The 12,639-nt window shown below is 40.0% G+C and overlaps 1 protein-coding gene across 4 annotated transcripts in view; it reads right to left on the bottom strand.

The window, feature by feature from the left end:
* CD163 (CD163 molecule) overlaps positions 1 to 12,639 on the bottom strand; it is a 53,813-nt gene that overhangs the window by 23,565 nt on the left and 17,609 nt on the right. For 2 of the 4 annotated variants that reach the window (XM_031938871.1, XM_031938872.1), the window contains 7 exons: positions 11,972 to 12,292; positions 8,307 to 8,627; positions 5,328 to 5,642; positions 4,928 to 5,242; positions 4,582 to 4,644; positions 3,492 to 3,806; positions 52 to 129 (listed from right to left, as the gene is read on the bottom strand). In XM_031938871.1, the coding sequence (XP_031794731.1) occupies positions 52 to 129; positions 3,492 to 3,806; positions 4,582 to 4,644; positions 4,928 to 5,242; positions 5,328 to 5,642; positions 8,307 to 8,627; positions 11,972 to 12,292 (1,728 nt within the window). The remainder of the gene's footprint in view (positions 1 to 51; positions 130 to 3,491; positions 3,807 to 4,581; positions 4,645 to 4,927; positions 5,243 to 5,327; positions 5,643 to 8,306; positions 8,628 to 11,971; positions 12,293 to 12,639) is intronic. The other 2 variants (XM_012551721.3, XM_031938873.1) reach the window with 1 other exon arrangement.

Below are 12,639 nucleotides of genomic sequence, written 5' to 3' on the forward strand. Positions count from 1 at the left end.
AATCAGTGCTCATGATATAGTTGTTGGTCTAAAAGCTGTGTGATTCTTAACCCCTTGTGACTCCTTTCCTATAAAGTTGCTCCATCACTGCAGTAGTTAGCTGGGGCTTGAACATCCTGAAGTCATCAACTAGAAAAGACAATTTGAATGTGTAAATTTCTCTGGTTTCCTGTTTGGAAAACAAAACAAAACAACTAAAGAACAATAACAAAAGCTCTTTCTTTTTTCTGTCTCTGTTGGATCACCATAATCACCCTATGATTCCATTCACATCTTAACTCATTCTGTGATGATTTTATATTTGTCCCAAAATGTTTTGATGTGAATGACGGTTAAAGGATATCCAGATGAAAAAATTAAAGCTATCTATGGTCATATAAAAATGCTCTAAATCACTATTGATTAGATAAATGCAAATTAATACAACGCTGAGGTACCAACTCATACCTATCAGATTAGCTAAGATGTCCCCCCCCCAAAAAAAAGAACCATTTGAGGGAATGTGGGAAAACTGGGACATTATTGTACTGTTGGTAGAATTATGAACTGATCCAAGAATTCTGGGGAGCAATTTGGAACTATGCTCAAGTATACCCTTGGATCCAGAAATACCACTGCTACTTCTGTATCCCAAAGAGATTTTTTAAAAAGGAAGACCTATTTGAATGAAAATATTTATAGCCATTCTTTTTGTGGTAATTAAGCACTAGAAATCAAAGGGATGTCTATTAATTAGAGAAAGACTAAACAAGTTGTGGTATATGATTGTAATGGAATATTGTTGTGCTATAAGAAATCACAAGCAGGATGATTTCAGGAAATCTTGGAAAGCCATGTAGAAACTGAAACAAAGTGAAATGAGCAAAAAAGAGAAGAACATCATAGACAGTAACAGCAGTATTGTATGACTTAGTTGTTCTCAGCAATACAATGATCCAAGCCAATCTCAAAGGATTCATGATGCAAAATGCTATCCACCTTCAAAGAACTGATGTTTTCTGAATGCAAATTGAGCACATTATTTTTCCTCTTTCTTTTTTTCTTTCCTTTCTTCCTTTTCATCTGTTTTCTTTTTCTTTTTTTTAGAAGCTTTTAATTTTCAAAACATATGCAAGGATAATTTTTCAACATTGGCCCTTGAAAACCCTTATGTTCCAGCTTTGCCCCCCCGTCTTTCTACCCCCTCCTTGAGATGGCAAGTAATCCAATATATGTTAAACATGGTAAAAATATATCTCATCGATTTTCTTGCACAAAATGACTAATATGGAAGTGTTTTACATAATTAAACCTATATCTGATTACTTACCATATCAGGAGAAGTAAGAGAATAGAGGTAAATTTGGAACTCAAAACTTTAAAGAAAAACTAATGTTAAAAATTGTTTTTATGGATAATTGTGGGAAAATAATTTAACTTTAAAAATGCTTTGGTGTCCTGTATCTTTTATAAAGCACAATTCTCTTTTTGGGTATAATTCCAGATTGTTCTCCAGAATAGTTGGATTCGTTCACAACTCCACCAACAATGCATCAGTGTCCCAGTTTTCCCACATCCCCTCCAACATTCGTCGTTATTTTTTCCTGTCATCTTAGCCAATCTGACAGGTGTGTAGTGGTATCTCAGAGTTGTCTTAATTTGCATTTCTCTGATTAATCGTGATTTTGAACACTCTTTCATATGAGTGGTAATAGTTTCAATTTCATCATCTGAAAATTGTCCGTTCATATCCTTTGCCCATTTATCAATTGGAGAATGGCTTGGTTTCTCATAAATTAGAGTAAATTCTCTATATATTTTGGAAATGAGGCCTTTATTAGAACCTTTAACTATGAAGATGTTTTCCCAGTTTGTTGCTTCCCTTCTAATCTTGTTTGCATTAGTTTTGTTTGTACAAAAGCTTTTTAATTTGATGTAATCAAAATTTTCTATTTTGTGATGAATAATGGTCTCTAGTTCATCTTTGGTCACAATTTCTTCCTCCTCGACAGGTCTGAGAGATAAACTATCTTATGTTCCTCTAATTTATTTATAATCTCGTTCTTTATGCCTAAATCATGGACCCATTTTGATCTTATCTTGGTACATGGTGTTAAGTGTGGGTCCATGTCTAATTTCTGCCATACTAATTTCCAGTTATCCCAGCAGTTTTTGTCAAATAATGAATTCTTATCCCAAAAGTTAGGATCTTTGGGTTTGTCAAACATTAGACTGTCTTGTGAACCTAACCTGTTCCACTGATCAACTAATCTATTTCTTAGCCAATACCAAATGGTTTTGGTTACTGCTGCTTTATAATATAGTTTTAGATCAGATACAGGTAGGCCACCTTCATTTGATTTTTTTTTTCATTAATTCCCTTGAGATTTTCAACCTTTTATTATTCCATATGAATTCTGTTGTTATTTTTTCTAGATCATTAAAATATTTTCTTGGAAGTCTGATTGGTATAGCACTAAGTAAATAGATTAGTTTAGGGAGTATAGCCATCTTTATTATATTTGCTCAGCCTATCCAAGAGCACTTAATATTTGACCCAGCAGTGCTACTACTGGGCTTATACCCCAAGGAAATACTAAAGAAGGGAAAGGGACCTGTATGTGCCAAAATGTTTGTGGCAGCCCTGTTTGTAGTGGCCAGAAACTGGAAAATGAATGGATGCCCATCAATTGGAGAATGCTTGGGTAAATTGTGGTATATGAATGTTATGGAATATTATTGTTCTGCGAGAAAGGACCAGCAGGATGAATACAGAGAGGCTTGGAGAGACTTACATGAACTGATGCTAACTGAAATGAGCAGAACCAGGAAATCATTATATACTTCAACAATGATACTGTATGAAGATGTATTCTAATGGACGTGGATTTCTTTGACAAAGAGACCTAATTCAGTTTCAATTGATCAATGATGGACAGAAGCAGCTACACCCAAAGAAAAAACACTGGGAAATGAATGTAAACTGTTTGCATTTCTGTTTTTCTTCCCGGGTTATTTTTACCTTCTGAATCCAATTCTCCCTGTGCAACAAGAGAACTGTTTGGTTCTGCACACATATATTGTATCTAGGATATACCACAACATATTCAACATATATATTGCCATCTAGGGGAGGGGGTGTAGGGAGAGAGGGGAAAAATCGAAACAGAAGTGAGTGCAAGGGATAATATTGTAAAAAATTATCCTGGCATGGGTTCTGTCAATAAAAAGTTATAATAATAATAAATAAATAAAAAATAAAAAGCACAATTCTCAAGTTTGATCCTTCTGTGACAAAAGTCATCAATCTTGGGCCACTGTACATTACAGGAGAGATAAGGCAATGCCATATCCTAATAAATCTCTGTATTGCTCAAGATGCCCTGATCTGGTCAGCCCTATGTTAACCTCACCCGAGAGCTTCTCTTAGGTGATTGTCCCTCACTTGCCTTCATCCTCCCCCCGGCCTTCTCCCTTGAATTGGATAGTCAGTAGATATATTCAGAACAGACCTGAGCAGAGCACTCCTGCGTCTTCCTTGTGCCTGCATTCATGCTGACCCCAGTCTTTTGAGGGACATTGCCACACTGAGGATTCATTCCCAAAGCAGTTCATATCATCCAGCCAGATGGGTCCAGTTCCTGCTCCAAAGTGAGCGCTAACGGTGGCATTGAGGGCCACTCCACAGCCAAGCTGTCTGCACACAACATGGGCATCATTTAGATCCCAGGAGTCGTCACAGATGGTGCCCCAGGAACCCGCATGGTAAACCTCAACTCTTCCGGCACAACGATCTCCCCCATTTGCAAGGTTTATATTTCTCAGCTCTACAGGGAAAAATATCTGTTAATAAGCAATCCAGTCTAAGTCTTTATTAAGTGATGACATTGTATCATAGTGCATTTATGCTGAAGACAAGTTGAAAACAAAACTGCCTTCAAGGAGTTTCTCTTCTACTGAGGGAAACAGAGCAGGTGAACTGACAATAAGTCAAATACTGAGGTTGGGGTGTCAGAAATTAGGCATCCTGTCCAAGGTAATATGAGAAATTTGCTTTGAAGGAAGCTAAAAATTGTAAGAAGTGGAGGTGATGAGGCAGAACATTCCAGGTTTGATCCAGCTTGTGAAAAGGCATGGAGACCAGAGGGGAAAGATACAGGAAGGAAAATGAGAAATAGTAAGTAGGACTTGGCAGTTCAAGAAAAGAGCTGAGGAGTTTGTCTTTTAATCCAATGGCTCCTTTGGGAGCCATTCAGGATTTCTGAGCAGGGAAGTAAAAGAGTTAGGTCTGTGCCTTAGGAAGATGATTTGGGCAGCTGAGTGTAAGGATGTGCTGGAGAGGAGAAAGACAGAAAGCTGCTGGAGACCACATGACAGGTGACAAATGAGCCTGAATTGAGGAGGTGTCCTCCACAATGGAAAGAAGACAGAAGGGAGCTAAAGTAAAATCTGCAAGACTCAGAAACTGTTTGTCTGTGAAGAGGATTGGGACTGGGAGTAGACAAAGGAAAGAGTTTGAGGTTGTGAACCTCGATGCTTATGAATCTAGATTACACTGGCATAGACTGAAAAGAGTTTCCAGGTGCTGTTTGCAATTCTCACCTGAACACAACGGTGACTGAGGATGGGCACTTTGGCACTGGAATTGAGCATCCCACTGGTTTCCTGAAAACACAAATCAGCTCAGCCCAGGCAAGAGAAGACAGATCAGGTGGTGTGTGTGTGTGTGTGTGTGTGTGTGTAAAAAGAGACAGAGAGACCCAGCTCCAAAGACAAATCCCTGCTCTCTGGGGTCCCTCCAAATGTTGATTGACCCAGAAAGGAAGGGAATAACACTGTCTTTGTTTTGACACTCCCTCCCATGGACCTCTGTGACTACAAACCTTCTTGTCAGATTTCCCTGCTCTCAAGGAAAGGTCTCCCTAAATGGAAGGTTATCTTCTCTTACCTGAGCAGTTCACGGAAGCAATGTTTGTGGAGGAACAAATTGGGGCTCCCAAGGCAGTCATTGGACAACTGTCCAGGTGGAGTTCAGTCCCTGAGCAATGAAATCTGTGCCCCCATACAGGGCCTCTGGCTTTCCCAAAATGCGCTCCTGTGGGTATTGAGACAGCAACTCCACAGTCAAGCTGCTTGCAGAGAACATTGGCATTGGTCAGATCCCAGTGGGAGCCACAGAGGGCTCCCCAGACCCCTTGGACTTGCATCTCAACACGCCCCTCACACCTGGAGTTGCCATCCACCAGCTGGAAATCTCTGTACCCTGGGAAGAAGATAGAACCTTAGAGAAGAGCCTGTGACCCTGGAAGCAAGGGGGAGGGCCAGGCAAATTGTTCTCTGACTCTCACTTGAACAGATGATGCCAATGGTTCTGTTGAAGCTGCATTCCCTGCCATGAACGGAGCTTGTGGGACACAATGTGATATGGTTCTCACTGCCTTCACACTGCAGTTCTTCAGGCAGAACCTGGCCATCTCCTTCTCCAAAGTGCGCCCCATCGAGGATGGAGACAAGGGTGCCACACTGCAGCTCCCGGCACAACACGTTAGCAGTCTGAAGAGGAAAATCAGGACTGCAGACCGAGACCCAGCTGCCCTGGTACTTCACTTCCACTCTCCCAGAGCAGGGAAAATCTCCTCCACTCAGTCGTGGCTGCATGTGTTCTGTGAGATGAGAAAGCTCCAGTAAAGACCTCATCTTGTGTTGCTGGGAAAGAGCACACATCTTTTTCCTGAGCCCTACCCTGATCTTCCAAGCCCAGCGGGTTTCAACCAGGAAGTCCTCTCCTCTCCTCCTCCCCAGGAGCTGCTGCTCCCCTGGGAACAATTCCTCCGAGAGCCTGGCCATTCCACTGAAGGAAGCTTTCTTAGAAAGCCTATTTCTTGTCCACACACACATCAAGCACCAGCCATGCTACAATCAGGGAGCACACTTGGCATGGGACCTTAAGGTGCTGGCTATTCTGTAGACTGACACCAACTGTGCCATACATGGAGCTTCTAACACAAGAAATCCATTGGAATGGAAGAATAGAAATAAAAATAGACCACTTTGCTTATGAATTCTTTTTCCCAAATTTGAAGGAACTCCATAGCCTGGTTCCATCCCATATTTTAATTATAACAAGTATAGTGATAATAATTGTCAGCATTGGTTTGCATAGTAAAACATCTAACGCCATCTTCATGGCAACCCTGTGCAGTATGAGATATATTTTGACTGCCATTTTACAGGAAGGTGAATAGAGAGGAATGGAATGACTTTTCTGAGTCACACAGCTATTTAATATCTGCAGTCATGTATGAACATAGTCCCCTTTTTACTTCACATCTAGCCTCCCAGCCACCATCCAGTGATCTCTGAAGGGATCCATCTACTACTCTTCAATTGTCAAAGTGATCAGTAGGTTTGAGTTTTGAGGGACTAAGTCTATCTCTTTATCCAAAGTGGGACTTACTGACCATCTTGCCTGATTATAAAGTGACCAGCTTTATCCTTTGGTGATAGCTGGTTTATACATTTATAATGTCTAAATATTATTATTGGTAATAATTTTAGTTTTAATAATGGGCATTTAATTAGCATTTGAAGTTGGACAAGTGATCTCAATATGTAAAATCTCACTGGAGCCTCAGAACTATCCTAAGTAATTGTTCTGACTAAGGCTCAGGACCAATAGAGATAGAAGGTATTTTTCTGGTATCATGAGGTCAGTGTCACTCCCCAAGTCTTCATGTAGCACCTGATCCCTGATTTTCTTCCGATTTTCTAGGCACTGTTGACCCAAGAATTCCAAAGGTCTGCATCACTCATAGAACTCGATGCCTAAGGATCAATGATTATTGCATGAAATGAAACCAGTCCTATCCATATGTTATTGGCACTTATGGAATCAGGTTTGAAACAGCTAAAAGAGGTTCATTATCCAAGGCAATCCAGATAGACTTTGCATAGAAAATACCAGCCACATCCAGAAAAAGAAATATGGAGATTAGATGTAAGTCAGCACAAGCTATGTTTACTTCTTTTTTCTGTTTTTTTTTTTTTCCCCCTCTCTCCTGGTTTTTCTCTTTTGTTCTGATTTCTCTCTTCTAATGTGATTCACAAAGCAATGTGTATTATAAATAGATAGATAGAGAAAGAAAGATAGAAAAAAGAAAGAAAGAAATGACAGAAGGAAGAAAGGAAGAAAGAAGAGAGGAAGGGAAGGAAGGGATGGAAGAAGAAAAGAAGGAAGGAAGGAGTGCAGAAAAGAAATCCATTAGAATCACTAACTGGAAAATGAAGCATGTCCTTGTTGATGGCACTGGCATTACCACTGACAGTGGATGTGTACATCTGTGAATGAGGGGAAGGGTCTCTACTAAGACTCCTGATACTTATGTCTTGTATAAGTCTGTGTACTCCCTTTCTGGGGATGGGCAAAATATATTTCTCTGGGTAACAGAAAATAGAGCAAAATGGAGGAAAGGAAGCTAAGTGGGGCAAGGGCTGAAGCATGGTCTGGATTGATCATGCCTTGAATATTGATGCTGAGTCTTTCTAATTGTTAAACCATTCAAAAGAGTAGTACAAATATAATTCCTTTCTCCACAAGTTAAGAGTAGGATATAGAGGAAGAAAAGTCTCCTTAGGAAAATGTTCTCTCCAGAAAAGACAAGGCTTCACAATTTGCGCCTGATTGGGTCTGAAATAACTAGAACTAGAACTGTCCTGGGACCCGGAGTACAGAAATGACTTGTTTCCTATTCAGGAAGGAGTCTTGAGGCAGTTCTCAGGAAGAGCTTTGAGCTACATTCCTTAGCAGAGAATTCTTGTTGTTGTGACCCCTTCCCCCCAAATCCCCTGCTTTTTCTCTGCGCTGATGTTTCCTGTATTCTTATTGGGAAAACACACACATCACTTTTATTAAATGACTTCTTGGCCCCTAACAACTCACAACCTGGCTAACACCTCTGTGTATGTAAGATTTAGGGCTCAGTCTGGTTCTGTTGCTGAAGCTGTCAAGAAGTTGACTATCTGTGGGTATAGGCTGGAGAACAAGGTACAGCATCGAGGGAAAGCAGGTCCATAGATTATTCAGAGTTGCTTAGAATCATGATGACTGGAATCGGCTGAGGTCCTGAGAGGATCCTTGCCCATTTGCCAGTGGAGGTCTTGAGCCTCTTAGAAAGGGGTTCAGTCATATTCAAAACAAGATTCATTGTCTGAGAGGTGAATGAAGGGGGATTAAAAGGAAAGGCATAAACATGACAATTGTATAAATATGTATAGAAGATATTAGAAGTCAGATTTCCCTGGGGAAGGTTTCTGTGATCAAAACTCACCTGAGCAGATGACAGCAGCTTTTTCATCCTCCTGACAGGAAAGCTTTCCCCATTCCCAATTCCCACAATCCCAAAAAGATTCCTCTTTTCCAGAGCATTTAATTCCAGTGATCCAGGTGTGCTCAGGCATGTCTTCAAAATTGTACTCCAAGGCGATGCTGACAGCTGTTCCACAACCCAGCTGCCTGCAGACCATGGTGGCTTCATCCAGTGACCAGCTTCTTCTGCACACAACTCCCACCTCCTCACCGACTGTTACCTCCACTACCCCTGAACACTGGCTGCTTCCCCCAAGAAGCCTCAGCTCCAGGGCAGATGAGTCTGGAAAAAGGACAGCAATTTCAGGCATAAGCAAGCCATGAGACATACCATGACTGTGAGGAAACCAGTCCCTACAAAATATGCAAAACCCTGGCACCCCTAGCCATATAAATAAAAATAAAAAGTAAAAGTGAAGAAGTTTGCCCAACACTTATGATCTGTAAATGAATGAAATGGCTTTTCCCTCTGTCCTGCTATAGAACAGGGAGAAAATTTACCCAAATACTGAATGCCTTGAGAATTAGAATACACCAAACCATTTTCAAGGCATTCAGTATTTGGGTAAATTTTCTCGCTATTCTATGGCTTCAGTGGCCCATTCCCTCCCTCTCTCTCCCTTCTTCTTTCCCTCCCTCTCTTCCTTCTTCCCTCCTTTTTTTGTTTCCCCACTTCAATCTCAGTTTTTTGTTTATTTTCTTTATCTAGTAGACCTTTCCTTCTTTTAAAATAATAGCCTTTTATTTTTAATACAAGTAAAGATAATTTTCAACATTCACTTTTGCAAAACCTTGTGTTCCAAATTTTTCTCCTTTTCTTTCTCCCACCACCCTCCTGAAGATATCAAGTAATACAATATATGTTAAACATGAGCAAATCTTCTATACATATTTATACAATTGTCATGTTTATGCCTTTCCTTTTAATCCCCCTTCATTCACTTCTAGGACAATGAATCCCGTTTTGCATATGACTGAACCCCTTTCTCCTCCCTTCTTCTTGTCCCTTCTTTCTTTTCTGAGTTTAATGCATTTCTATACCTCAACTTTTATAGCTGTAGATGATTATGTGTGCTGGTTTCAATATTCCTTTGTTTGGTTCAGATAAAGGTGAATTTCAAGGGATTCCTGACTATCTCCTCTGCCCAGCTCCTTCCTCCATATTTATTCCTTACAGGTGCCTCTTTCTCTTGCTCCCCTTTGCATCTCCAGGATAATCCCCTATCCCTCATATTGTCTATCTTTATCTGAGACCTTTGGAATAGAATAAAGTCTCTCACTGATTCTCTGTCATATTAATTTGCTCTATGACCCTTGAATACATTAGGATTTTGAGAAGACATTTGTTTCTTATTCTCCAGGTAACATGGAATTAAAATCATCTCCACATAAAGTCTTTCACCTAAACAATTGGATATACCTTTTGATGTTTCTTGCTTCTACATATTCATTTTTTTAAATCTACTCATTTTTGACCTTTTAATTAGAAATGCTTAAAAATTCCATGTCTCATTAGTCTGTCTCTCTTCCTAAAGGATTTACTCAGTTTAGTGAGATAAATTGTTCTTAGTTGTAAGCCTTTAGTATACCAAATTCTGCTCTCATTTTCAATGGCAGCTACTAAGTCTTGTGTTATTTTAAACTGATACTTGAATTCTTTTTGTATGTTATTATTATTATTATTTTTAATTTGACCTGAAAACTCTGCATTTTGGCTATTGTGTTTTGAGAAATTTTCATTTGAGGTTTCTTTCAGAAGATAAGTGGATTAAAGAATTAAAGAAAATAGAAAACTATTTTCATTTTGACCTCTGATTCCAAGAATTCTGGGAAGGTTTTAAGATATTTATGATAACTTAAAATATGTGATCCAAGGTTTTTTTTTTTTTTTTTAATCATGGTGTTGGAATCTTTACAAATTGTTAAGCCATTGGAGTTGATAGAGTCAATAATTTCCTAATTTGGCATGGTTCAATATGATTGATTTGATCTTAGAAGGAGATATTTTGGGCCAGAACTTGAAACAAGGTACTAAGTACAACTGATAGAAATGATGCTTGTGTTCACACCTTTAGAAAGCTCATAAGTATCTAACTACTCAATGGAGTTCACACAGATTTCAGGGCCTAGATATCCGAATTCACACCTCCCGAAGGGCCAGAGAGCACTCTGGGAGATAACCCAGAATCCCTCTCTCTCCAGAAGGAGGAGTTAACCTTTGGGAGATCATATATATACAGGAAGCTCTTAGAGCTGGAGAGAGTTTCTTAGGAACATTGCCTGGGTCAGAGAGGAGCACTCTGGGAGGAAACCCACAAGCCCTATCTTCGAGGCAAGAGATTCATTGCATCTTCCATCTTGGTGCTGGCTGGAGTCGGAAGGACAAACCTTTGGGTTTGGAGACATTTGGGCGGAGCTCTTAGAACCAAGAGGAGAGATAGGCCTCTGAGCTAACCCGGGTATATTGAAGGACACAATAAAAGATCTGAACTTTTATCACCTGACTGTGTTTTGGAAAAAAAAAAAAAAAAACACCAACATCATGGTTTTCAGGAGATCTGATAACTCTTAGATTATCCCAACTTGACATGTTTCACAGGTCACTTCTTGATCATATTTTGCTCTTTTTTGATTTTGATTGAATGTTTATGGTTTTATTGAGTAAGTTTTTAATTGTTTGGGCTATTCTAATTTTCAAGGCATTAAGTATTTGGGTAAATTTCTCAGTGTGCTATCAGTAGCCTATTCTATTATTTTTTCCCTAAGCATTCCATTTTTTATTTCTTGTTTAATTTCTCCTATTGTTTCTTTCATAATTTTTGTGGTTAGAACATTTTTTTCTCCGAAGCTCTACTTGGATTAATTGTGGAATTATGTTTCCTTTGAGATTTACTCCTTGAGTGTCTCTCCATATTTCTTCACAGCATTCATCTATTCATAAAATTATTCATCTGTTCATAAATGGAGATTAAATACCTGGGTTGTGGGATACATGTATAGGTCAAATTCTACTTCTATAATCCTGATTAGTATGGGCAAGCTGTACCTGATCCTGAATTTGATGGCCAAAATCATCCCACCATTAGCAAGAATTACCTGCTTGTGGGTTAGGGACAGGCCTCCTATCCCAAAAGGGGAAAAAAACATTTGTTAAGCCCTTCTTTCCCTCCTTCCCTTCTTCCCTCTCTGCCTCCCTCCTTTTCTCTCTACCTCCCTTCCTCTCTCCTTCCCTCCCTTCCCTCTTTCCTTCTTTTTTCTTCCTTCCTTCCCTCCTTCTTTCCTACCTTCCCTCCTCCCTTCTTTCCTTCTATCCTTTCTTCCCTCCTTCTTTGTTTCTTTCCTTCCCTCCCTCCTTCCTCCCTTTCTCCCTCCCTCCCTCTCTCTCTTCCTTCCTTCCTTCCTTCTTTTTCACCTTTCTTCCTCCCTCCCCCCTCTCCCTTCCTTCCTTCTTTCCTCCCTCCCTTCTTTCTTTCCTTTGTCCCTCCCTCCCTTTCTTCATTCCTCCCTCCCTCTCTTCCTTCCTTCTCTCCTTCCTTAATATGAGAAAGAATAAATCATCTCCCAACAAATTATTTGCCCAAACAGCTCACCTTCCTTCTGTGATGTACCCCTGATCTGAGGCCTTACCTGAACATAACACTCCAGCATCCTCAGAGTGTTCACAGTCATGTTTTTTCCATCCTCTGTGTTTGCAATCCCATAGAGCTGACTCATTCCCATTGCAGGAAACATCATCAAACCAAATGTTTTCAATGTCATCACTAGCATTAACTTTTATCAGGACACTAAATGCAGAAGGGCATCCTGCCTGCCTGCACACCACAGCCCCAGCATTCTTGTTCCAGTTGTCATCACAGACTGTTCCCCACTGGTTATTTACTCTCACCTCCACTCGCCCTGAACAGGTGTTCATTCCACTTCCCAGTCTCAGGGCTAGTTCTGCTCCCTCTGCAACAGAAATGCACAAACATGTCAATGATGGGGAAAATTTGGAGACAGAAATGAATGGAACCGTTCTATTGAGGAGAGGGACCTGAGTAAAAGAGAAGAGCCAGGTGAAAAGCACAGGAGTAAGGCAAAATTAGTTAGCCTTTGAATCCCTGATTTATAGTTTTTGAGTAGTCTTTCACCAAAGTACAATGGAAGGCTACATCATCATATGAGTAAGGCCAAAAGCCAAGGAAAGACTTGTCCTGGAGTCTCTGAATATCATGCCTCTGTTCTCAGCAACTTTCTCCTATGAATCAATCTCCTTGTTCTAGACTATATTTCATTTTCACTGGTCACAAATCTGT

Source organism: Sarcophilus harrisii, chromosome 5 (genome assembly GCF_902635505.1).
Source record: "Sarcophilus harrisii chromosome 5, mSarHar1.11, whole genome shotgun sequence".
NCBI lineage: Eukaryota > Metazoa > Chordata > Mammalia > Dasyuromorphia > Dasyuridae > Sarcophilus > Sarcophilus harrisii.